We start from the raw sequence: 27,823 nt of genomic DNA, 5'->3' as shown, positions 1-27,823 counted from the left end.
TAATTTTTACCAGCTTTCTAGTGAAAGTAATACCCAAATGGGGTACAATAAAGCTAAACCAGCAAAACTCTAGAAAGAGTGCAGAGAAGAGCAACAAAGATGATTAGGGGACTGGAGGCTAAAAACATACGAAGAACGATTGCAGAAACTGGTTATGTCTAGTTTAATGAAAAGAAGGACTAGGGGAGACATGATAGCAGTGTTTCAATATCTCAGGGGCTGCCACAAAGAAGAGGGAGTCGGGCTGTTCTCCAAAGCACCTGAGGGTAGAACAAGAAGCAATGGGTGGAAACTAATCAAGGAGAGAAGCAACTTAGAACTAGGGAGAAATTTCCTGACAGTTAGAACAATGAATCAGTGGAACAACTTGCCTCCAGAAGTTGTGAAAAGTTGCTCGTTGTGAAAAAAATATACAGATAGTTCTTGATTTACAACTATTTGGTTTGTGCCCGTTCAAAGTTACAACAGAACTGAAAACAGTCCACTTTTCATACTTAACAACCATTGCAGCATCCCCAGGGTCACATGATCAAAATTCAGATGCTTGGTAACTGACTCGTACTTATGACAGTCGCAGTGTCCCGTGGTCATGTGATCCCCTTTTGCGACCTTCCGACAAGCAAAGTCAACTGGGAAGCCAGATTCACTTCACAGCTGAGTTTCTAATTCATCAACTGCGGTGATTCACTTAACAACTGCAGCAAGAATGGTTGAAAAAGGGAGGGAAACTCATTTAACAAATGTCTTGCTTTGCAACAGAAACTTTGGGCTCAATAGCAGTCATATGTTGAGGACTACCTGTCCCTGTGCAAAGTTACAAAGTTTATAGATATCAAATTGGACCAAAAGAACCAAAAAGGACCAAATTACTTTTAACAAGAGTAAAATAAATAAGAGGCCATTCCTCATTATCATACTATTTTTTACTACCCATACCAATGTTAACAATTACTATTTTAATATTTTAATGTTATCTTGTTGTTGTTTTTTTGCCTTTAAAAGAAAAAAAAGCCTCTGACGATCGCGCGGCTCACCTGGGATCATCAGAGGAGCCTTTTAAAAGCGTTTTTTCTAAAACCTCTTCGGCCGATCCCAGCTGAGCCACGCGATCATCAGAGGCTTTTTTTTTTACTTTTAAAAGCATTTTTTCGGCCAAAGAAAAAATGCTTTTAGAAGTTTTTTAAAAATAAAACCTCTGATGATCGCAAGGCTCAGCTGGGCATTGGGGGGGGGCAGGGATTTTTGCTACCGGTTCTCCGAACCACCCGCTGCCATCACTACCGGATTGGACGATCCGGTCTGAACCGGGAGCATTTCACCCCTGATTGTAAGCAGTGGTGGGTTTCACATTTGATTGTAAGCCATTTTGGTGAGATGGGTTTCATATAAATTTAATAATAAATACCTTCTCTATTATGAGAATATGAGCTAGTATGGGGTAGTTGTGAAGGAGTTCAACTAGGAGCTGGGGGACTCAGGTTATAGTCCCCCTACACAAAAATTCCCCTGGACAAGGAAGTTAAATATATTAAATAAATAATCAACCAAAGAAATGCAGTCATATTGTAAAACAGCAGCATTAAAAATAAAATCCAGATTGCTCCAATTAAAACTATTCATACAAAGGATAAAATAAATGCCCCAAAAGGAAAAACAAAAGCAAAGTCAAGGTTTCCTTTGTACCCTATGACTATCATTAAGTGTTGTACCTTATGATTCTTGACAAACGTATCTTTCCTTTTATGTAACACTGAGAGCATATGCACCAAAGACAAATTCCTTGTGTGTCCAATCACACTTGGCCAATAAAGAACTCTATTCTATCTATTCTATTCTACAGCCAGCTGCAATATTACAAACTGCAAAAATAACTATAGCTATAATTTCTTAAGCCTTTAAGGGCTTTATTATCTTTATTTTAAAAAGCAGCTTCTCAGGGTCTGAGTACAGTTAACTTACCCGGAACGGCAGAAACGATTGGAATAATCTCTTCTCTGTTCAAGATGCAAGAGGCAGACAATGTAAAATCCATTAATTCCCCTCTTTTTTTTAACTTTCCAGTCTCCGATGCTAAAAGTAGAAGGTCTGTCTCCTGGCAACCTGCCCTTCTCACGTCTCAACATCAATCCTATCCATGTGGCGTCAATAAGGATTCTACCCTTGGCAGACCAAGACAGTAAGTCCCTGGCAGCAGTAGGAAAACTTCTTTTGCCATTTTGATCCACTGAAGTCAAACTCGATTTCATTGAGGGCCGCATCAGGGTTGTGTTTGATGTCCCGGGTGGTGGGTGGCCAGAGGGTGTGGCCAGCTCAACGTCACTCGTGTTGGGGGAGCCTGTGGTGGCCCGAGCATTCTGCCTGTGAAAACGGGCTCCCGAGCTCCATTTTTGTCTGCGGCGGCCTCCTGCAACCCTCTGTCAGGGAAAACACATGCAGCCCTCCCGAGCTCCATTTGTACTGACAAAGGCATCGCAGGACAGTCCTTCACTGTTTCCAGGGCAGCCCCGTGGACCAGATCCGATCTGCGGGCCTTGACTTTGACACCCCTGACCTAAGTTGACTACCAGAGCTGTGAGCCAAAAGCAAATATCCACCAGATGGCAGGAAAGAGGTACAGAATCTATATGATATATGATAGTGGCTCAGTGGCTAAGATGTTGAGCTTATCAATCAAAAGGTCGGCGGTTCAGCGGTTCGAATCCCTAGTGCTGTGTAATGGGGTGAGCTCCCGTTACTTGTCCCAGCTTCTGCCAACCTAGCAGTTTGAAAGCATGTAAAAAATGCAAGTAGAAAAAATAAGGACCACCTTTGGTGGGAAGGTAACAGCGTTCCGTGCGCCTTTGGCGTTTACTCATGCCGGCCACATGACTATGGAGACATCTTCAGACAGCGCTGGCTCTTCAGCTTGGAAACGAAGATGAGCACCACCATATAGGAGAGAGCATACTGCTTCCCTTTCACCTTTCAACTCCAATCCAGGAGCCCTCAGGCAGTCGCTTTCACAACAAACTACTTTGTACCAAATTTGTGTTTTGCTGATAAAGAAATAAAGGGAGACTAGTATAGATCTATTTCAAACTATTTAGTTCTCATCAGCTAGCCATACCCTTACTCGGATTCGAACATGCCCAAGGTCACAGATAAGACAGCAAATTGCGATGGTTGACAGGCTAACACCATCCCTTACAGATAAGCAGGCTAGGAGGAAGGAAAAAGTAGGAATTAAGCCTCCATCAACCAGCATGAGGACAGCAAAAACAACCCAGCTGATTACAAGTGGGAGACGGCTAGAGGGGCCTATTACACCTGCAATGGCCAAATTGATTAGTGCCATATAAAGGCAGAGATCTCTGTAAGGGTAGTTTAATACTCTGACAATGTCAGCAGATGGCTGACGAAAGCTTAGTAAAATAAAATTTTAATTATTTCAGTTCCGGAGCTCGTAGAATGTCTGTTTTTAGGCAGTTTTTTCAAAAAGCAACTGGACTTCCTTGGTTTTATCTCTAGCGTTTTGCATCTTCAGCTCTTTTTCACTTCAGAACTGAAGAAACTTCTTGGATGAGAAGCAAAACGTTAAGGAAAAAAAAAAACCAAGACAGTCCAGTTGACTTTTGGAAAAAACATCTTTGGGACCACGATGACCTGGACGATGGAGAATCTGTGTCCTCAGGGTCACCTGAGACGTGCTCCTGGTTCCTGTGGACTGCAATTTTTTTCTCCAGAAATCCATTCACATTCCCACACCATTCAAAGGGTGTTCATCCCAAATTGGATAGCTAAAGGTCTATAGAGATTCTCAGTCATCCAGGTCATCCAGGGGTTTCGCTTCTCATCCTTCCATTCCCCACCATCCAGTCAAGAGCTGAAGAAGCTTCTTGGATGAGAAGCAAAACATCTTCAAAGAAAAAAAACAAGAAAGTCCAGTTGCCTTTTGGAAAAACCACCTTTGGGACAACTATAACCTGGATGATGGAGAATCTCCATAGACGGATCTAGTGGAAGCACATCTACCCATGGAGTCCTTGGTTGGTTCTTTGCAGACATTTTGTTCCCCGGTTAGATAACAGATGTTACCAACTAAGTAATTAGATCTCACCTAGTCAGGCAACAAAAGCAAGCAAACAACCAAACATAGAAAGCCTCAAGGACTCCAGAGTTCAACCCACAGCTACAAAGATGCTCTTTAATTGGTGCTACATCTGCCTACCTTTACTTCAGAATCCATAGACTCCGCTAACAAGAATGTTGAAAGTCTATGGAGATTCTCTAAGCTGCTTTTTCAAAAGGCAACTGGACTTTCTTTCTTTTGCTTGAAGACATTTCACTTCTCATAACCAAGAAGCTTCCTCAGTTCTGACCGAATGGTAGAGAATGTGAGGATTTATATTCCTTGCAGTCATCTGATCGTTAGCACTCTTTCTGAGAGTCCTTGAAGCTACTTGGAGGTTTATTATCAGTTCTGACTTCAGTCAGAGCCGAAGAAACTTCTTGGGCCTCTGGTGGCTCAACCGACTAATGCAGTCTGTTATTAACTTGCTTGCAATTACTGCAAGTTCAAGTCCCACCAGGCCCAAGGCTGACTCAGCCTTCCATCCTTTATAAGGTAGGTAAAATGAGGACCCAGATTGTTGGGGGCAATAAAAGTTGACTTTGTATATAATATACAAATGGATGAAGACTATTGCTTAACACAATGTAAGCCGCCCTGAGTCTTCGGAGAAGGGCGGGATATAAATTCAAATTTTAAAAAAAGTGAAACATCTTCAAGCAAAACAAAGAAAGCCCAGTTGCTTTTGGAAAAAGCACCTTTGGGACAAGAATGTTGAAACCAACCAAGGGTGTACAACAGTGTGAAATGCTACCGGTTTGCACCAGTTCAGGTGAATCAGTAGTGATAAAAGCTGCCGGTTCAGGCGAACCGGTAGTAAAAAAAGCTACTGGTTCATCTGAACCGGTGTTTCCAACGATCAGCTGTGCCGCACGATTTATATTCGCTAGAAAGCAGGAAATCCTGCTTTCTAGTTAATCTAAATTGCATGGCACAGCTGTTCCCTCTCGCTGCTCTACTTACCTTATTAAGCCTCCTTTTTCTGCGTGAAGTGCGCGCATTCGGCACATACTGCGCATGCATGCGCAGCTTGCATCTGGTGTCCACTGCGCATGCACACATGCACAGTGTGCATCTGGCGCACACTGTGCATGCGCGCAGCATGCTTCTGGCATGCACTGCATATGCCCGTATGCAGCATACGTTTGATGTGCACTGGGCATGCGTAGGCAGCGAACCGGTGGCAATCCGCGGAGGATTTCACCACTGGTATACAATGACATTTTTCAAACTTGGCAACCTTCAGGGGAAGGTCCTTCTCTGTGGGGGCTCCCACACTCTGGAACGAACTTCCCACGGGTTTACGCCAAATACCTGACCTTCGGACATTATGTCGCGAACTGAAGACACATCTTTTTATTCGCGCGGGGCTGGCTTAAATTGATTTTAACAAATTTTTAAATTCTTAGAAATTAATTTTAAAAGGTTTTTTTTTAGCTTATTATATATTTTACTTCTCAGGCCAATTTTAAAATAAGTTTTTTAACTGCATTTTAAATTTGTATATTGTACTGTCTGTTTTATTCTTGCCTGTACACCGCCCTGAGTCCTTCGGGAGAAGGGCGGTATAGAAATCAAATAAATAAATAAATAATAAATAAATAAACCTTAAGAAATGGGGACTTCACCTCCCAGAATTCCCCATCCAGCCTTCCCCTGAAGGTTCCCATTAATTCTCATCCCAGAAAAAAAACAAAACTGGAAGGAGTCTTTGCAAAAATTTAAAAAAAACGAAAAACAACCAGGAGCATTCTCCATTTTACTATTCAAAGCAGGCAAACCTGCTAATATAAATGCAATGCCTGCAGAACGCAGGACAAGCACATCTGTTGGCTTTGCGGTTCGGGAACCGAATGGCTGGCTTTCTTTTTTTCCCCCGTTTCCTTTCTTAGCAGTTACTGAAACAGAATGAAAAGGGAAGTCGGCATGCTGTAAAACCTGTTCGCAGCCTCTAATATCTGCTTTGTTTCCAACGGTATTTCAGCTCCATGGAAACCTGCAAGTCAGCCTTACAAAATAAAAATTATGGATGCCCAGTGAACGGGAACATCTTCCCAGAAAAACGAAACTGCGGTAGCCTTCAACTTACGACTGTAACTGAACCTGCAATAATCACCATGAGATTATGCCTGATTGTGCAACCTTTTTTTTTTTTTGTAGCGGCCTTGAAGCAAACCTGGCAATCGTTGAACAAACCCATTTTCTCCAATGGCCCTTTTTTCCCCCCCCCCCCACTGGAAACCAGAAATGCCGGAAACTGTCCCAAAACACAGTCATGTGACTGCAGGATGCTGCAAAGGGCCATAAATGTGAGCTGGTTGCCAAGTATCTAAAATGCGATCATGTGACTGTCTGGGGGCAGGGGTCTGCAAACTTGGCTCTTTTAAGATTTGTGGACTTCAACTCCCAGAGTTCCTCAGCCAGCTTTGCTTTGCTTTGCTGCCTGAGGAACTCTGGGAGTTGAAGTCCACAAGTCTTAAAAGAGCCAAGTTTGCAGACCCCTGGTCTTGGGGAAGCGGCCAAGTGAGGATTACAGGTAGTCCTCGACTTACAACAGTTCCTTTACTGACCGTTCAAAGTTACGATGACACTGAAAAAAGTGTCTTATGGCCGTTTTCCACAGTTACGACGTTGACAGCATCCCATGATCATGTTGTTGTTGTTGTTGTTGTTGTTGTTGTTATTATTATTATTATTATTATTATTATTATTATTATTATTATTATTTGAATTTATATCCCGCCCTTCTCCGAAGACTCAGGGCGGCTTACAGTGTGTAAGGCAATAGTCTCATCCATTTGTATATTATATACAAAGTCAACTTGTTGTTGTGTTTCGCCCGCTTTCACCGCAGCCGGGCCCGTCTTATCTGCTTCTGAATGCTGAGGAATGTCCTAGCATGCCTCCCGGCCCCAGCCCTGGCTCCATGCCCAGACAGGCTGAGGAGGAAGAAGTACCTCCAGCCTCCAGCTCTGGCTCCATGCCCAGGCAAACGGAGCAACTAGACCCCTCCCCCTCCCCCACAGCATGTGAGCCTGAGGAAGGTCAATTGCCAACAGCTGCAGACTGGAGTGACCCTCGCTTCAGAAGAATTGATAGGCGGCGGCTACAGAAGGAAGGGAGGGGCAGGCCTAGATAAGTGCTGAGTCATGGAGCCACACCCCATGGCCTATATAAAGGACCTGCTTTCTGGCATTCTCTGAGTCAGGCAAAGTCTAAACATATCTTGCTGAAGTCACTTTCTGGTCTCCTGCCTGCCTTGAGAACTTTGCTAGGATTTTGGCAGAGCTGCAGAGGCACGCCTGATTCGGATTTCCCTGACCCGGCCGTCAGCGGAGGAGTGGGGCACAACACTTGTATTGCCCCCCCCCCAGCAATCTGGGTCCTCATTTTACCTACCTTATAAAGGATGGAAGGCTGAGTCAACCTTGGGCCTGGTGGGACTCGAGCCTGCAGTAATTGTAATTGCAGGCAGCTGTGTGTTAATAACAGGCTGCATTAGCCTGTTGAGCCACTTCCCAGATTTTGTGATCAAAATCCAGACACTTGACAACTGGTTCCTATCTATGACAGTTGCTGCGTCCCAAGGTGACGTGATCCCCTTTTGCGACCTTCCGACAAGCAAAGTCAATGGGGAAGTCAGATTCACTTAGCAACCATGTCAGTATCAACTGTAGCGATTTGCTTAACAGCTGTGGCAAGAAAAGTTCGTAAAATGGGGCAAAACCAGGGGTGAAATCCAGCAGGTTCTGACAGGTTCTGCAGAACCGGTAGTGGAAATTTTGAGTAGTTTGGAGAACCGGCAAATAGCACCTCTGGCTGGCCTCAGAGTGGGGGTGGGAATGGAGATCTTGCAATATCCTTCCCCTGCCACACCCACCAAGCCACGCCCACAGAACCGGTAGGGAAAAAATTTAAATTTTACCGCTGAGGCCAGCCCTGCGGGCCAGATCTACCGGTAAGCACCCCATGGGCTATATCCAGCCCACAGGCCTAATAATAATAATAATAATAATAACAACAACAACAACAACAACAACAGAGTTGGAAGGGACCTTGGAGGTCTTCTAGTCCAACCCCCTGCCCAGGCAGGAAACCCGACACCATTTCAGACAAATGGTTATCCAACATCTTCTTAAAAACTTCCAGTGTTGGAGCATTTACAACTTCTGCAGGCAAGTTGTTCCACTGATTAATTGTTCTAACTGTCAGGAAATTTCTCCTTAGTTCTAAATTGCTTCTCTCCTTGATTAGTTTCCACCCATTGCTTCTTGTTCTACCCTCAGGTGCTTTGAGTTTGATACACCTGTCCAGAGGTGGGTTTCAGCAGGTTCTGACCAGTTCTGGAGAACCGGTAGCGGAAATTTTGAGTAGTTCGGAGAACCGGTAGTAAAAATTCTGACTGACCCCACCCCCATCTATTCTCTGCCTCCGGAGTCACAGCTGATCGGGAGAAAATGGGGATTTTGTAGTAACCTTCCCTTGGAGTGGGGTGGGAATGGAGATTTTACAGTATCCTTCCCCTGCCACGCCCACCAAGCTACTCCCAGCAAGCCACACCCACCAAGCCATGCCACGCCCACCAAGCCACGCCCACAGAACCAGTAGTATAAAAAAATTGAAACCCACCACTGCTACCTGTCCTATTATATTTCCAAGGTACGCTGTTGCCGGGTGGGAGCCTAGAGTTCTCTGTCCAGGTGGTGAATGATGGATCAGCTACAACATTCACCTTTAATGTCCAGGATGACCTGGGCTTCATACAGAGCTTTAGACCTGTACAAGGTTTCCTGAGGAAAGGAGAGAGCACCGTTCTCACGGCAACGTTTGTGGCCCCTGCCAAGAGCTCCAACTTTGCCTCAAGGTAGGATGGCAACACCAACTTTTTAGAAATCATGTGTCAAGTCTGCCATTTTCAGCTTCTTCACTTTGCTGGCCTACTGCCATAAATTGCAAGGGAGTGAGGGGTAGGAATTTGGGGCAGTAGTACGTGACCAAGGAATGAGAAGACAGACGGCGGGAGGGATGACACGTTGATGAGGACTAGAGGTGCCAAAGTGGAATAAACCAGCCTCCAAGGACACCTGTTGTGCCTCGTCCGCTTTCCCCGCAGCCGGGGCCTTCTTATTTGCTTCCAAACGCTAAGGAATGTCCTAGCATGCCTCCTGGCCCCAGCCCTGGCTCCATGCCCAGACAGGCCGAGGAAGAAGAAGCGCCTCCAGCCCCCAGCCCTGGCTCCATGCCCAGGCAAACGGAGCAACTAGACGCCTCCCCCTCCCCCACAGCATGTGAGCCTGAGGAAGGTCAATTACCAACAGCTGCAGACTGGAGTGACCCTCGCTTCAGGAGAATTGATAAGCGGCGTCAACAGAAGGAAGGGAGGGGCAGGCCGGGATAAGTGCTGAGTCATGGAGCCACACCCCATGGCCTATATAAAGGATCTGCTTTCTGGCATTCTCTGAGTCAGGCAAGTCTACTTTATCTTGCTGAAATCACTTTCTGGTCTCCTGCCTGCCTTGAGAACTTTGCTAGGACTTTGGCAGAGCTGCAGAGGCACACCTGATTCGGATTTCCCTGACCCGGCCGTCAGCGGAGGAGTGGGACACGACAACACCTGGCCTGGGAACCGAATGCGAAAATGCAGGGAGAGGCACCAAGCTCTGAGTCGTTCCCAAAACATCCCCAAAGGCGTCCTATTGGACACTGGTCAAGACGGGGGGAAGGTCCAGGGAAAGTGGAAAAGTGTAACCTTTACATGGGAATGTTCAGATCTAGCTTTACAGTAGTGGCTAAAATTGTGGAAACCTTTTGGGAAAAGTGTATTTTCTAAAACTAGCTAATAACATCCTTTTTTTTTTTTTTTTTTTTGGAGGAGTACCGTAAAATTATATATGAATGGAAAGATAATTTAATCAAGAACCTAATGCAATAACTTTTATGGAGGATTTGCTATTAGAATAGCAGTTACAGTATAAAGACAAAAAGTAAAACACACAGAAAAAAACGAGATATACAAAAATTATCACCATAGAAAAAACAAGACATAGAAAAATGACCACCATGTCAGTTAATACTGTACTTAGTTGGGTAACCTTTAGCATGAATTACGGCCTTACAACATCTTCCCATGGAGTGAGCCAAGTCTTTTAATTCTGCAGCTGTTATAATGTGAAACCAAGATTGAATGACTGCTTCTATTAACTGGGTTTTATTGTTGGGTCGCTTCTGACTAACAAATTTCTTTAGTCAGCTCCATAGATTTTCAATTGGATTAAAGGTCTGGATTATTCCCAGGCCATTCCAGCAGCGGAATATGATTATCTTGAAACTCCAAAAAGAAAAAGTGGTGTTATTAGCCATCAAACCTCAAAAGTACACTTTTTCCAAAAGGTTTACACAATTTCGGCACTACTCTGCAACCACTTAACTTTAGTAAAAGAAGCTATCACTTCAATCTAATGGAGTTGAGGGTCTTTCTTTCCTAAATGTCTAAGTTGGGGCAGGTTTGACATCATGTTGCTAACTTAACAACTGCAGTGATTCATTTGACAGCTGTGGCAGGGAAGGTCCTAAAATGGGGCAAAATTCATTTAACAGTTCTCGCTTAGCAACAGAAATGTTGGGCTCAACTGTAGTCGTACGTCAAGGACTGTCAGTATTGGTATAAAAGTAGTTTCCCCTCTTTCTACTGAATCCAGTTTCTAAACCATAATGGCTGGGTTTGGACAGCACACGAAGCCAAAACCCAAGCAATTACATTATGGTTTAGTGCAAAATATAAACCTAGTTGTTAGAAAACCACTTCCTGCCTCAATCATTAATGCCATCCTTCCTAGGCAACCTTCCATTTATTCCAACATTTATCTATTCATCTATTATTATTTATCTAACATTATCTCGATTTACTGACTTATTTATTGATGAAAAGGAAAGATTCCCTAGAGGGACTCTTGAGACGGATAGGATTGCAGTTTCAATACTTAATCTTGCAGAGAGGGAGACAGTCTGAAAGCCATGTTTTGTAATTTTCTTGACTCCTTTCAATTATTATAAATTTGAAATTGGGTCAGAGCCAGTCCGGAATAGCAATGTAAGTGCTGGGTTGTCTAAAGCAGCGGTCTCCAACTATTCCGGTTTTGCGGACTGGTCGGGTGAGGGGGAAAGAAAATGGATCTGTGCAAATGGCAGGTATGCACGCTTGCACACACAGCTTAATTTGCGTGAGCAGTAGGCACTCGCACACATGCGTGAAGCTCCATTTGTCGTGTCCCACTCCTCCTCCAACAGCCGGGTCTGGGAAGTCTGTATCAAGCGTGGCCTCTGCAGCTTTGCCAAATTCCTGTCAGAGTTCTCAGGGCAGGCAGAAATCCAAGGTGTGACTTCAACAACCAGACGAGACTTTGCTTGACTCAAGGAATGCCAAAAAGCAGATCCTTTATATAGGCCATGGGGTGTGGCTCCATGACTCAGCACTTATCCAGGCCTGCCCCTCCCTTCCTTTTGCTGACATCGCCTCTCCATTCTCCGGAAGCGGGGATCCGTCCACTGTGTCTTTCCATCCTCCTGCTCTGCTGCCGGCAATTCTAGCACGTGGCTGGCTTCGTGCTCACACGCTGTAGGAGGGAGGTTTGTTTGCTCATTCTGTCCGGGCATGGTGCCAGGGCTGGGGGCTGGAGGCATGCCAGGCCATTCCTCTTCATAATCAGACTCTGGCTCAGATAGCAGGAGATGGGAGGGGCCCGGCTGAGGAGAGGAGGGCAGGCGAGGCACAACACCATTTGTGCTGCTGTACCAGTGCCCAGCACTCACAAAAATGGAGCTGCATGCATGTGCTTGCCCGCAGCTTGTGCAACCCGGTTCCAAATAGGATCACAGCCCACTACTGGGCCATTGCCTGGGGGTTGGGGACCCCTGGTCAAAAGGTTGGGGGGCTTTTCATATCACCCTTCTGTCAGATTTTGTTCCAGCACACACAAGCAGACTATTAAGCAGGATTCAAAATGTCTTTATATACGTAAGAACCAGGAGTGAAATCTACTTACCTTCCCTACTGGTTCAGAAGTGCACACGCTGCACACATGTGCACGTGGACTCTCTGCGCATGCGCGGATCCTCTTCGCATGTGCAAACCTTTCTGTGCATGCACAGAGGGTAAAAAACAGGTTACTTCCTGGTTAAAACATGACCGGGTGGGTGGGCGGAGCCTAGTGCTGCCGTCGCTACCGGTTCTCCGACCCACCCACCGCCATCACTACCGGTTCAGCCAAACCGGTCTGAACCGGTAGCATTACACCCCTGATAAGAACACATAAGGCATACAATATCCTTGTAGGTTTTTCCACGTTGTAGAGAAGAGACATAGCAAGTACAAACACAGCACAAAATGGAAGCACAAAATGGAGAAGGCAAAATAGAATAGAATAGAATAGAATAGAATAGAATAGAATAGAATAGAATAGAATAGAATAGAATAGAATAGAATAGAATTTTTTTTATTGGCCAAGTGTGATTGGAGACACAAGGAATTTGTCTTGGTGCATATGCTCTCAGTGTACATAAAAGAAAAGATACATTCATCAAGGTACAACATTTACAACACAATTGATGGTAAGTATATCAATATAAATCATAAGGATTGCCAGCAACAAGTTATAGTCATACAGTCATAAGTGGAAAGAGATGGGTGATGGAAACTATGAGAAGATTAATAGTAGTGCAGATTCAGTAAATAGTTTGACAGTGTTGATGGAATTATTTGTTTAGCAGAGTGACGGCCTTCGGGGGGAAAAACTGTTCTTGTGTCTAGTTGTTCTGGTGTGCAGTGCTCTATAGTGTCGTTTTGAGGGTAGGAGTTGAAACAGTTTATGTCCTGGATGTGAGGGATCTGCAAATATTTTCACGGCCCTCTTCTTGATTCGTGCAGTATACAGGTCCTCAATGGAAGGCAGGTTGGTAGCAATTATTTTTTCTGCAGTTCTAATTATCCTCTGAAGTCTGTGTTTTTCTTGTTGGGTTGCAGAACCGAACCAGACAGTTATAGAGGTGCAAATGACAGACTCAATAATTCCTCTGTAGAATTGGATCAGCAGCTCCTTGGGCAGTTTGAGCTTACTGAGTTGGCGCAGAAAGAACATTGTTTGCTGTCCTTTTTTAATGATGCTTTTGATGTTAGCTGTCCATTTTAGATCTTGCGATATGATAGAACCTAGAAATCTGAAGGTTTCTACTGTTGATACTGTGTTGTCAAGTATTGTGAGAGGTGGAAGTATGGGAGGGTTTCTCCTAAAGTCTACCACCATTTCTACTGTTTTGAGTGTGTTCAGTTCCAGATTGTTTTGGTTGCACCACAAGTCTAGTGGTGGAGGAGGCAAAATGGAGGAGAGGAGAAGCTAGTGCCCTCAAGTTTATATACAGAACAGTTAAGCCACGCCCAGGCTCCAAACTGTCTCTTATACAACAAATACTATGTTTCAGTTGCCAAACAGCCCTCATTGGCTGACCTGCTGCTGTGCTCTATTCCAGTTCATGAATATACTCTGACACCTTCCAAAGATATGCCTGTTTTATTAACAATCATCACTAATCTTTCTTTCAGTCTTGCAACATTTATAGCGAAAACCAGTTCATCGCAAAACTTCATGACTCTGCTCATCTCTGTCATTCCCAAAACAGCCTTGGTGAGTCTCTCAGGGTTTACTCTCAAACTTCTGAAAATGTCTTTGTGTGTCCTACATTGCAGTCTTTCTAGACCTTAGCAACTCCAAGATACGCGGACTTCAATTCCCAAGAATTCCTCAGCCACGGAGAGCATCGTAATCTGCAATTTTGTGGGGGTTTTTTATCCTTGGTTTTGCAGCTCCAGTTTTGGTTTGTCAAGATCCAGACCAAGATCTTAGGACATGCGGGTGTCAAATTTGCAGCATCACATTGCCGTCACTTGATGTACCGTGACATTTTTCCACTTTGCGGAGCTAAGCTGGTTGTGGCTTGCGCCATGTAATGCATCCGGCCCATGGACCGCCAGTTTGACACCCCTGTCTTAGGAGAAACAACTGTTGCTCCTCCAAAAAACAAGAAAAATGCAAACACAGATTAAAATGGAGCCACTTTGCTTTAAATTAGCTAAATTTAAATTAACCCGCACTGCATATCAGACATAAATACAATCGAGGGAGTCCAGAGATATTTCACAAGAGTGCTCGCAATAAAATACCTTATGCCACCAGACTCCAAATTTTGGCCTTAGACAACTTAGAACTACGCCAACTTCAATCTGACCTAAGCATAGTACATAAAATTATCCACCACAATGTCCTACCTATCAATGACTACTTCAGCTTCAACCACAACAATACATGAGCAAATAATAGATACAAATTCAAGGTAAACCACTCCAAACTTGATTGCAGAAAATACGACTTCAGTAACAGAGCGGTCAATGCCTGGAATGCATTACCTGACTCTGTAGTTTCTTCCCCAAACCCCCAAAACTTTAAGCTTAAACTCTCTACTGTTGTCCTCACCCCATTCCTAAGAGGTCTGTAAGGGGCATGCATAAGTGCACTCGTGTGCCTACCGTCCCTGTCCTAATATTCCTTTTTATTTACTCTTTTCATGTATGCAAATTATGTTTATACTTTTACCTGTTATCTTATATATGATTGATAAATAAAATAAAATTTTAAAATTTTTAAAAAAAAAAAAAAAGATTGGGCGGAAAATTTCCCAACCTGCAGACAATAGCTCACAGACCAACCAGTGGTGAGATTCAGCCAGTTCGCACCACTTCGGGGGAACCGGTTGCTAACTTTCTGAGCAGTTTGGCAAACTGGTTGTTGGTAGAAATCATTAGGGCAGAGAACCGGTTGTTAAATTACTTGAATCCCATCACTGAGACCAACCCCATGTTCCTGTTCTTTCGGGTTTCCAGTAAGAAAACCTTTCTCTAGCCCAGTGGTAGTCAACCTGGTCCCTACCGCCCACTAGTGGGCGTTCCAGCTTTCATGGTGGGTGGTAGGGGTTTTGTCCGATACTGAAGCACTTTCCTTTTTTTTAATTTAATTGACTTTTTAAAAAAAATTCATAGCATTATTTAAAAACATTTTCATTAGGTTTTGATAAAATTTCCCGTGACAATTTAAATTTCTGAAAATATACTATTTGTATCGCCCACGTATAAGTTTAGTTCACATTACATAAGTGAAACTAAATGGCGCTATAGTGCGACCGCAAACAAAAGAGCCTCGTCCCAAATAGCTCGCGCATCTCCCCCCACACCACCCCGCTGCAATAGACAAGCAGAGCTGGTAGCCGGCACACACACCCCAAACCAAATCCACGATGTGCAAGAGGCATGCACAGATGACAATACATGGTGCATTACTGTGGAACCAGTAGGCGGTTAGAAAATTTTACTACTAACCAAGATACAAAAGTGGGCGGTAGGTATAAAAAGATTGACTACCCCTGGACTAGCCCAATGTTTCTCAAACCTGGATGAAGCTGTCTATCTAGACCCGTTCCAGTCCAGCTTCCGGCCCGGACATAGTACGGAGACAGCTTTGGTCGCGTTGGTGGATGACCTCTGGAGGGCCAGGGACAGGGATTGTTCCTCTGCCCTGGTCCTATTAGATCTCTCAGCGGCTTTTGATACCATCGACCATGGTATCTTGCTGCACCGGTTGGAGAGTTTGGGAGTGGGAGGCACCGTTTATCGGTGGTTCTCCTCCTATCTCTCTGACCGGTCACAGACGGTGTTGACAGGGGGGCAGAGATGACCGCGAGGCGCCTTACTTGTGGGGTGCCTCAGGGGTCGATTCTCTCGCCTTTTCTGTTCAACATCTATATGAAGCCGCTGGGCGAGGTCATCAGTGGCTTTGGGGTGAGTTACCATCTGTACGCTGATGACACGCAGCTGTACTTTTCCACCCCGGGCCACCCCAACGAAGCTGTCGAAGTGCTGTCCCGATGCTTGGAAGCCGTGCGGGTCTGGATGGGGAGAAACAGACTCAAGCTCAATCCCTCCAAGATGAAGTAGCTGTGGATGCCGGCACCCTGGTACAGTCAGCTGCAACCACAGCTGACTGTTGGGGGCGAGTCATTGGCCCCAATGGAAAGGGTGCGCAACTTGGGTGTTCTCCTGGATGGACGGCTGTCGTTTGAAGATCATTTGGCGGCCGTCTCCAGGAGGGCTTTTTACCAAGTACGCTTGGTCCGCCAGTTGCGCCCCTTCCTTGACCGGGATGCCTTATGCACGGTCACTCACGCTCTTGTCACTTCTCGTTTGGATTATTGCAATGCTCTCTACATGGGGCTGCCCTTGAAGTGCACCCGGAGGCTTCAGCTAGTTCAGAATGCAGCTGCGCGGGTAATAGAGGGAGCCACATGTTGCTCCCATGTAACACCACTCCTGCGCAGTCTGCACTGGCTTCCTGTGGTCTTTCGGGTGCGCTTTAAGATCCTGGTTACCACCTTTAAAGCGCTCCATGGCTTAGGGCCCGGGTACTTACGGGACCGCCTGCTGTTACCTTATGCCTCCCACCGACCCGTACGCTCACACAGAGAGGGTCTTCTCAGGGTGCCGTCCGCCAAGCAATGTCGGCTGGCGGCCCCCAGGGGAAGGGCCTTCTCTGTCGGAGCTCCTACTCTTTGGAACGAACTTCCCCCTGGTTTACGCCAATTGCCTGACCTTCGGACCTTTCGCCGTGAGCTGAAAACGCATTTATTTATTCAAGTGGGACTGGCTTAAAAGTTTACTAAATTTTAATTGGGGCTATTTATGAATTTTAGGGTTTTAAATTGATTGTTTTAAATTTCGGCCATCTATGTAATATGCTTGGTTTTAAGTTTCTGTTTTAATTTATATATTGTGTGGTTTTATAATTGTGGCTGTACACCGCCCTGAGTCCTTCGGGAGAAGGGCGGTATAAAAATCTAATAAAATAAATAAATAAATAAATAAAATCAAACTTGGTAACCAGGATGTTTGAACTTCAGCTCCCAGCAAGGCTGGCTGGGGAATTCTGGGAGTTGAAGTCCACCTATCTTGAAGTTGCCAAGGCTGAGAAACATTGCACTAGCCAAATAAAAAGACCACATAAAAAAGCAACCGGCAAAATACCCTACATGTGCATTTCTGTATTCCCTGCATACACGAATCAATCTTTGATCCACACTTAACACTGAGTTAAGTTTTTCCTATGAATGCAGTCACAGTACATCTTCAAGGCTTCCGAAGGTCTCACAGCCTAGGATTCTGCATCAAGGGGAAGGCAGCAAAGAGGCTAGTAAAATTTATAGATGATTAAAGTCACGTTAATTTTGCTCAACTGGTAGGGACAATATGGACATCTCCATTTAATTTTTCTTGGCAACTGTGCAGAAGTAACTAGCCCAGGTGTCAGCAACCTGCAGGCTCTGGAGCCATATCTTTGGGCCCTCTGCTGTGGCTCCCTGTCAAGTGATCCCACCACTGGCTGGCCTCGCCCCTCGCCCTCCCTTCCCAGTTATTCCTCGCCTGGCCTGAGAAGGTAAGGGCGACGGCCGGGGGGGGGATGGAGAAGCGATCAGGGCAGAGACAGAGACATACAGAGAGAGGGGGGAGGGAGGGAGGAAGAAAGAGTGAGAAAGAGAGATGTCAAAAGGGTTTTGTGGTTCCTGTGTTTTTTAATAACCGATTCTCTGCCCTAATGACCAGTTGGGTAGGTATGGGTAGGGGAGGTCATGTGACTGGTAGAAGTGAGTGACGTCGAGTTGGCCACGCCCACCCAGGTTTTGTGTCTCCTGGTCTTTTCTTTTCTGTAGGAAATGGATCCAAATGGCTCTTTGAGTAAGGTTGCCGACCTCTGAACTAGCCCTACTTCTTACCCTTTCCCAAGATGGGGTTTCAACTTCCCAGTCTACCCACAGTCCTCAGATACCTGGTTGCCTTCACATCTATCTGTGTTTTGCTTACTGAGATCAGCTATACATGGGATTACTGTTCAATCAAGCACAAATACCACTTTAACCACTCTATAAAGCCTTAGTAAGACCATGCCTAGAGTACTGCATCCAGTTTTGGTCACCACCAGGGGTAAAATATACTTACCTCTCCTACTGGCTCGCTTCGTGCACGCGCCATCATCTGCACATGCACAGATGGTCAAAAACGGGACATGATGACGTCCCTGTTTGGGAAGGTTGGATCCTCCCACCACCGGCGATATCGGCTCTCTGAAATACCCACCGCCACTGCTACCAGCTTCCGTGAGCTGGATAGAGCCAGCAGCATTTCACTCCTGGTCACCACACTATAAAAAAGATGTTGAGACTCTAGAAAAAGGGCAGACAAAAGCAACCAGGATGATTAGGGGACTGGAGGCTCAAATATACGATGAACGGTTGCAGGAACTGGGCGTGGCTTGTCTAGTGAAGAGAAGGACCAGAGGAGACATGATAGCAGTGTTCCAGTATTTGAGGGGCTGCCACAGAGAGGAGGAGGTCAAGCTATTTTCCAAAGCACCTGAAGGCCAGACAAGGAATAATGGATGGAAACTGAACAAGGAGAGATTCAACCTGGAAATAAGAAGAAGTTTTCTGACAGTGAAGACAATCAATCAATGGGACAATGGAAATCTTGCCTTCAGAAGTCGTGGGAACTTCATCACTGGAAGCTTTCAAGAAGAGATTGGACTGCCATCTGTCAGAAATGGTGTAGGATCTGCTTGCCCCCCACCCACCCAAGCAGATCCTACACCAGGGGGGTAGGGCTGGATGGACTGGATGACCTACAAGGTCCCTTCCAACTCTGTTAATCTGTATCTAAATCTCTAGTCACAAGGAGGATTAATAGATATGTGCTCTTCATTCAGGAAACTGAAGAAAACCCACCAGTCTATCACCTTCTCCAATTCTATATGCCATGCGGAGCTGAGAGCCAGCAAAAACCCGACTGCTCTCAACACATCTGGAACATGACATTTTCTGCTGAGGGTGCTGAAGCTGCTGTTAGTGTCCAGATCAGCCCAGATCCCAGCACTTTATCTTGTCACTCAGAAGAGGAGGGTAGCAATAAGAAGCTCATCTGTGATTACAAGTACGTACCTCTGTTTTCTGAACAACTCTTATTACATAATGTAGAGTTCAGGTATACTTGAGCAATATTTATTTTATTTATTTATTTATTTATTTATTTAGAACATGTATATAGCCACCTACTCGCTCACAGCGACTCAAGGCGGCTTACAAACAGTGAAAAACACAAAATGGGGAGGGGGAAATAAAAATAAAAAAGATTTAAAAAGATAAAAAACAAATAACCCATCACCCACCCACCCCCTGCCTCAGCACATGATTAAACAAGCCATTTGATGGGCTCCATCACACTTTGGGGTTCCCCAGGCCTGCTGGCAAAACCACGTCTTCAGGGCCTTCTGAAAGTTTGCCAAAGTTTTTTTTTGTTTGTTTACATTTATATCCCGCCCTTCTCCGAAGACTCAGGGCGGCTTACAGTGTATAAGGCAATAGTCTCATTCTATTTGTATATTTATATACAAAGTCAACTTATTGCCCCCCACAACAATCTGGGTCCTCATTTTACCTACCTTATAAAGGATGGAAGGCTGAGTCAACCTTGGACCTGGTGGGGCTTGAACCTGCAGTAATTGCAGGCAGCTGGTTTTAATAACAGGCTTCTTACAGCCTTGAGCCACCACGGCCAAGTGGGGGCCAGTCTAATTTTTTCAGGGATGATGTTTCAGAGCAGGGGTACCAAGGTCGATTTCCTTGAGGGCCACATCAGGGTTGTCTTTGACCTTGAGGGAGGCGGGGGGCATGGCCAGAATGGGTTTGGCCAGCTCGACGTCACTCATGTTGGAAGTGTTTGTGGTGGCCCGAGTGCTCTGCCAGCGAAAACGGGCTCCTGAGCTCCATTTCAGCTGCGACAGCCTCCTGCAACCATCTGCCAGTGAAAACGGAACTCAAGAAGGCCGCACGCAGCCCTCCTGAGCTCCGTTTTTGTTGGCAGAGGCATTGCGGGCTGGTCCTTCGCTGTTTCCAGAGTGGCCCCGCGGGCCAGATCTAAACACCCCATGGTCCAGATCTGGCCCCCAGGCCTGAGTTTGACACCCCTGTTCCAGAGAGAGGGAGCCGCCCTACAGAAGGCCCTTCTTCTGGGTCCCGACAGATGTACCTCCTTAGGGGATGAGACCCGCAGTGTGGTGACACAGTGGTTAGAGTGCAGTACTGCAGGCTACTTCTGCTGACTGCCAGCTGCCTGAAATTTGGCAGTTCGAATCTCACCGGGCTCAAATGTCAAGGTTCCAGAAAAACCTCTTCTGCATAAAAAAAACTCAGAAGCCATTGTTTTCCAGAGTTCTTTACTAGCATGAGGAAACTGGCACACGATGAGTGAAATTCCAAAACTGAATATCCGGATTCCTTTCCCAGTTATACAAACCCCAAGAGTCCCACCTCCCTGACCCCTTTGATGGTCACATGGTCCCACGTTCTCCCAGTTCATTCGAATATCTTCTTGCCACTCTTCCTGCAGATGTGAACACCATCCGACCTTGACTGCTTGAAGAATGTTACCATACCCCTCAGCCCCCCCTTCCTCCCCTCAGGGGAAAAATGTGGCAGCGTCTGGAACCCTAAAGTCTAATATGGTTTCCAGGCCTGACATCAAGGTTGACTCAGCCTTCCATCCTTCCGAGGTGGGTAAAATGAGGACCCAGATTGTTGGGGGCAATAGGCTGATTCTGTAAACTGCTTAGAGAGGGCTGTAAAAGCACTGTGAAGCGGTATATAAGTCTAAGTGCTATTGCTATTTCTTGCCTCCCCGTTCTAGTGGGTCGGGTGGATGTGACGGGCAAGAGACAGTCCCTCAGATAACTTGGTCCCAAGCCATGAAGGGCTTTAAAGGTGACAAGCAACACCTTCAATTGCACCTAGAAGCAAATCGGGAACCAATGTAGCTCTCGCAGTAGAGATGACACATGTGCACACCGAGGTCTGCATAAAACCGTGCAGGCTGCTGCATTTTGGACCAATTGGAGCTTCTGGATGTTTTTCAAGGGCAGCCTCATGTAGAGTCAGGAACTCCAGGAATTCTAAAGGTCCAGCTCATTGGGAATTCTGGAAGCATCTGGAAGGCATCAGAATAGACTTGCTGATATAGATATGTCTTTTTGGGGGGAGGCTGTCTTCTCTCTTCTGCAATAGTATCCGGGCTCCCCCCCCCCCCCAGATACAGGGCAGGCTGCTCTCGATCGTCCCTCTATAGAAAATAGTAAGGACAAGATGTACTTTTCTCAGGTGACGCAGAAAATGCAGATGCTGCTGTGCGCACTTGACCAGTATCTCACTATTGAGCAACCATGCTAGCCTACTCATTAGCTACACACCCAAAAACATGATGCTGTTAACTACCTTCACAGGTGAATCATTACTACACAGAGGTGTGTGGCTGTGCCTGCCTTTTCTGAAATCAGCAATGATCTCTTTTCCTATGTTTAAAACGAGGCTGTTTTTGTTACACCAGTTCACCAAGCCCTCTACCTCCTTATACTAAGCACTGTCATTTCATCTTGAATAAGGCCCACTATTGTCGTATCATCAGGGGTGGGCTGCTGGGAGACAGCAGAGAGGCAGAGGAACAGGAGGAGCCTGTTCCTAGTGCACACATGTGAAGAACTGCCAGAAAGCAAGAGCAGCTAAAGCAAAAAGATGACTTGGGAGTAAGGCCAGGAGATAATTGGCCCCTCTCATAAGGCTTAAAAGAGCAACAACGGCTCTTGGGTTCTTTGTAGGAAAGCAACATTGCTACACTTGTTTCTTATTTCCTGTTTCTGAACTTTTTGGGGTTCTTGCTCAAAAAAAAAAGGCTTTGGCAGGGTGCCAAAGAAGACAAAGGTTTGTGATAAGGCCAAAGGACTTTGTTTTGGACTTAATTTGGACAAAGCTGAGAATGAAGTAATTCTCAACTGTTCTAATAAAATATGTTTGTTTAGGACTGATTGTGTCTGGTAATAACTACTTGGGCCAAAGTCTCAACACAATATAGCTGAAGGACCATGTTTTTCCACTTGTTTCTATGTGCTTCATCAGGTCTGACGGGAGGAACACACTCCAGTTCCATCAATACAAATATCTTGGAAGTCCCAGAAAATGTATCTTTTGGGGTTGCACACCTGATCTTTGGAATGTCATTGCCCTCTGACTCTACCAACCTTTCAGAAAGCTCTTAAGGAATGTCAATTTACCATCTCCTGCTTAGCCATCTTCTGTGTTTATCTCCTCTCTAGGTCCAGCTGCTGTTCTCCTTTAGCAGAAGTCCTGATCAGTGATGAGAATGGCAACGTGAACAGTTTCACCGTAGATCACAACACACAGCCTCCCACACCAGCCTCGTGAGTTCTAACCTAGTTGAATTTTTGAAGCCGCCTTGTTTGGAATCAAATAAGTCAGTGGCCTGCAACCTGTTGGGCACCAGGGACCGGTTCTATGGTGAGAGTTTTTTCCACGGACCAGAGAGGGCATGGTTTTGCATGCTGCCTGCATCCTGTGGATTGGGCTTCACTTGTTTGCACAGGCATGTTTCTGGCACGCTGCAGATTGATGCCAGTCCATGGATGGGGGGTTGGGGACCCCTGAAACAAGTGGTGCTCTTTAAGGTAGCCTTCACCTGGCACCCTCCAAAGTGCAGGTACCGTATTTTTTCGGAGTATAAAATGCACTTTTTCCACTCCTAAAAGAGGCTGAAAATTTGGGTGCCCACCCATCGGTCCCCACCCTTCAACCTCCATGCATCTTCTTCCTAGCTGTTGTGACCTAGGCCTTAGTAGTTAATACCAGACACAAATCAGTCCTAAAGAAACATATTTTATTAGAACAGCTGAGAATTACTTCATTCTCAGCTTCGTCCAAATTCAGTCCAAAACAAAGTCCTTCAGAAAAAGTCCTTCGGCCTTATCACAGTCTTCTTTGGCAACCTGCCAAAGGCTTTTCCTGGCAAGAACCCCACAAAGTTCAGAAATAGGAGATAAGATAAGATTGCAGCAATGTTACTTTCCTACAAAGAGCCCAAGAGCCATTGCTGTGCTTTTAAGCCTTATAGGAGAGGCCAATCATCTCCTGGCCTTACTCCTGAGTCGTCCTTTTTGCTTTAACTGCTCTTGCCTTCTGGCAGCTCTTCACATGCGTGCACTAGGAACAAGCTCCTCCTTTATTTATTTATTTATTTATTTATTTATTTATTTATTTATTTTGTCACAACATCATACAAAAAGATTATATAGTATATACACATATAAACATATATAGGAAGAAGAAAAGAAAAACAATAGGACAGGAACGGTAGGCACGTTTGTGCGCTTATGCACGCCCCTTATGGTCCTCTTAGGAATGGGGTGAGGTCAATAGTAGAAAGTTTTTGGTTGAAGCTTTTAGGATTATGGGAAGAGACCATAGAGTCAGGTAAAGTATTCCAAGCACTGATGATTCTGTTACAGAAGTCATATTTTCTGCAATCTAGATTAAAGCGGTTAACATTAAGTTTAAATCTATTGGTTGCTCTTGTATTATTGCAATTAAAGCTGAAGTAGTCTTTAACAGGAAGGACATTGCAATAGATGATTCTATGAGTTAAACTTAGGTCTTGTCGAAGGCGACGGAGTTCCAAGTTTTCTAAGCCTAGGATTTCAAGTCTGGTGGGATAAGGTATTTTGTTGTTTTCAGAGGAATGGAGAACTCTTCTTGTAAAATATTTCTGGACACGTTCAATTGTATTGATGTCAGAGATGTGGTGAGGGTTCCAAACAGGTGAGCTGTATTCTAGAATTGGTCTAGCAAATGTTTTATATGCTCTGGTTAGTAGTGTGGTGTTTTTGGAAAAGAAGCTACGCAAAATTAGGTTTACAACTCTTAGAGCTTTTTTTGCTATGTAGTTGCAGTGGGCTTTGGCACTTAGATCATTTGACATGAAAACTCCAAGGTCTTTAACAGGATGGGGGTCGTCTGTAAGGTAATGTCCATCTAGTATGTACTTAGTTTTAGGGTTCTTTTTTCCTATATGTAAGACTGAGCATTTGCTGGTTGAAATTTGGTGCTGCCAATTTTTAGACCAAGCGGTTAGATGGTCAAGGTCGTTTTGAATGATAGAAGTGTTGTCTGTGGTGTTAAATAGTTTGACATCGTCAGCAAAGAGAACACAATTACTTGAGATATGGTCACAAAGATCATTAATGTATAGAATAAAGAGTGTTGGTCCAAGGACGCTGCCTTGAGGAACGCCACTCTTGACAGGAACAGGATTTGATAAAGCATTGCCAATTTTGACCACTTGTTGTCTGTTAGACAGAAAAGCAGATATCCATTTGTGGAGGGGTCCTGAGATGCCATAGGATGTTAGTTTAAGGAGAAGTTTATCGTGTACTACTGAGTCAAAAGCTTTGCAGAAGTCTATGTAGATTGCATCTATTGATTTGCCTTGATCTAGATTTGAAGTCCATATGTTTTTGCAGTGGAGAAGTTGTAAGTTACATGATAACTTTTTCCTGAAACCAAATTGTTTGTTGTAGAGTAGGTTGTTAGTTTCTATCCTGTTCCTCTGTGTCTCTGTTGTCTGCCTCTGGAGGCTCTGGAGTCCGTGCATCACTCCCAGATGGCCCTGGCCCCATATCTGCCTCTGATGCAGAGCCCTCGTCTGGGCCTTCCCAACTCCAAGACTGGCTCATTGTCCTCCCCAGCCTCCTCACTGTCTGACTCCGCTGCCAGCTCCGCAGGCTGCTGGCGGACCACAATTGCCACAGACAATGGCTTATGTTTTTGAGTTCCATGTGTCGTGTTTTCAGCCTCCAAACACTCTGTTTGAGAGCCCTTCATGGCTGTGGGGATCGCCAAAGCACATCGCCACCTGAAAACGCAACACATTTGGAGGCTGAAAACACAACATGAGTGCCCAAAATGGCTATCCAGAACAGCTGCTGCCTTCTCTGAACTTTCTGCGCTTCGCCTGTTTTAGTCGCTGGAGCTCCCGATGACGATCAGCTGACTTGCCATCTTGTCACATAATCCAGTTCTTTGTTTAACAAATTGTGATTTGTTCCTCCATGACTGTGGCTTTCCAGCTTCAATTGGAGTCTGGTGTTGGAAGAAAAATCTGGTCTGGTTCCAAGCCAGGGAGAAAGGCACTGGAAATAAAAATGGAGGCTGATTGGAAAGAAGGACTCTGTTTACTGATGAGCAGAACCAACACACAGCATGTAGTTCTGGGACAGCTGACAATTTGGTTGAAGGAGTGGATGGATCTTTATAGGCTTCCGTGACTTTGAAGTTTGAACTGTTCTTGGGATTGTGCAATGAAGGCGCTTTTGCATCTCTTGCAATTCCAATGGTGGTGGGTTAATCCTATTATGTCCTAGAAGATCATGTCCTGTCCTTCTTAATCCCATCACCTGGAGCTGAAAGTGTTTTGTTTGTGAATAGATTGGCCCAGTCTTTCTTAATGGGCAAAAAAAATCCATCTCTAAAGACTTCAGGCATCAGCTGGAGGCTATTAAGAAAGACTGGGGGCTGCTTTCTGCCTCTTAGAACATGTTTTTCCATTTTTCCTTTGAGGAAATATAACATTCTGCCTCTTAATATTCCCCAAAATATTACATTCTTTAGGATGGGAGGGCTTCCCACACTGTCATAATTGCTCGCAGCGGTATTCACTCGGTTTATTAGTTCAGCTGATCACAATCCGCTTGATATTCATTTTCTTATTCTCTTTTGATATATTTGCATCTACAGTACATTACTGAGTGCTTAATATATTAACTAGCATATGGTCAATACTGGGGATATTTATAACTTGGTATTTCAACCATCTGTACTGAAATGTGATCTCTGCTACATTAACTGCGTGGTTTTAGATCAGGGCAAGAAATTAAGATTTGAGTAAAAGTTCTTCATCTGGCCTATTCACAGTGTCAAGTTTCTTCGGCATTTTAAAACACTTTTTATCTCCTTCATGCTGCATTTTCCTATCAACCTCAGAGAAAAGGACACCAAACTTTGATTAAAGGATATTTCAGGCATGGCGATTTAGCTCTCAAGAATTTGAGAACTGTATCTTCTTTTGCCCATTCTATAAACCACCCAGTCATGAGGGAGGGAGGGAGGGATGAGTGGGTCCTTGGTGCTTTCTGAGCTTGGTTGTTACCCAAACTAGGTAACATCATCAGTGGTAGAAAGGAGTGGAGATTGCTCTAAATTTATATTCTAGTAGATTGTCCTGTCAGTGTTGATGGGAGTGGTCTTGGAGGTTTTTTGGTTGTGCTGTTTATTGTTAGTTTGTTTGGCAGTTCCTTAATTGGGGTATTGTTTACTTTTTGATTGTTGGTTCGATGTAAATCTTGAAGTTAATCTATGCACATCTGGGTGTTGATAGTTGGTGGGGAGATGCTTTAGTCTTTTTCTTTCCTTTTGGGGTCTTTTGTTCCCCCAAAACATCTTCCCATCAACAAGAGGGAGGGAGGGAAGGAGGGATGACAGATTAGAGAGAGATGATAGAGAGAGAGAGAGACAGAGAGAGAGAGGGATGATAGAAAGACAGATAAATAGATGATAGATGATAGGTAGGTAGGTAGGTAGGTAGGTAGGTAGGTAGGTAGGTAGGTAGGTAGAGTGAGACAGAGAGATCAAGAGAGATAAATGATAGATAGATAGATGATTGATAGATAGATAAAATAGATGATAGATAGATAGATAGATAGATAGATAGATAGATAGATAGATAGATAGATAGATAGATAGATAGATGATAGAGAGAGATAGCAAGATAAATAGATGATAGATGAGAGAGATAGCAAGATAGATAGATGATAGATGATAGATAGATAAATGATTGATAGATGATAGATAGATAGATAGATAGATAGATAGATAGATAGATAGATAGATAGATAGATAGATAGATAGGTAGGTAGATGATAGAGAGAGAGATATAGCGATAGATAGATGAGAGATGAGAGAGAGAGATAGCAAGATAGATAGATGATAGATAGATAGATAGATAGATAGATAGATAGATAGATAGATAGATAGATAGATAGATAGATAGATAGATAGATAGATAGATATGGAGGGAGGGAGTGATGGACAGGTTTATTCTTGAACTCCTTTGAAATTATAGAATTAGAACTCTGAAACCCATCAAAGTCAGTACTGCTTTCTCCATATAATATTAAGTTTCATCAACCTTTTTTTTTTTTCATTTCATGCGTCCTTCCACAATCCCGCTGCAATTCTGTCTTTGCAACTTCAGAATTCTGGCTACTGCGTGGAGTAGCATCAGCAACTAGATGTCCAGAAGTCTGAAACCGTTGTGAGCATCATTGATATTCTGAGATCCTCTGATTTTCTTCAGTAGCATCTTGAATGATATCCAACCAATCATCCAGCACTACATCAATAATCGCTTTATCTTGTCTATTCATCTGGTTTTCTCGGTAGATAACTGGAATGGTTGATCAGTCCTTCTCCCGTGCGGTATGAGATTATACTTTTGCTGTTGTTGCTCAGGTAATCATCTGCCTCTGGCATCTTCTTATATTGCTGCTGCTGATCTGGAGGTGCCTGCTTACTTTAACTGGACAGCTGAAATAACCTTCAAACCATAGATGACCTTGAAGGAGGGGTGAAATGCTCTCAGTTTGGACCGGATCGGCTGATCGGGTAGCAATGGCAGCG

General features: G+C 44.6%; 1 protein-coding gene across 1 annotated transcript in view; it reads left to right on the top strand.

Moving 5' to 3' along the window:
• Positions 1-27,823, top strand: part of LOC131193186 (uncharacterized) — a 39,012-nt gene extending 11,189 nt beyond the window's left edge. The window contains exons 4-9 of the mRNA XM_058173122.1: positions 2,062-2,176; positions 8,768-8,972; positions 13,704-13,785; positions 18,961-19,184; positions 22,393-22,497; positions 27,399-27,823. Coding sequence (XP_058029105.1) covers positions 2,062-2,176; positions 8,768-8,972; positions 13,704-13,785; positions 18,961-19,184; positions 22,393-22,497; positions 27,399-27,435 — 768 coding nt within the window. The 3' untranslated portion in view covers positions 27,436-27,823. The remainder of the gene's footprint in view (positions 1-2,061; positions 2,177-8,767; positions 8,973-13,703; positions 13,786-18,960; positions 19,185-22,392; positions 22,498-27,398) is intronic.

The sequence above is a fragment of the Ahaetulla prasina genome, chromosome 2 (assembly GCF_028640845.1).
Source record: "Ahaetulla prasina isolate Xishuangbanna chromosome 2, ASM2864084v1, whole genome shotgun sequence".
Lineage (NCBI taxonomy): Eukaryota > Metazoa > Chordata > Lepidosauria > Squamata > Colubridae > Ahaetulla > Ahaetulla prasina.
This window is presented reverse-complemented; position numbering and strand designations above follow the sequence as displayed.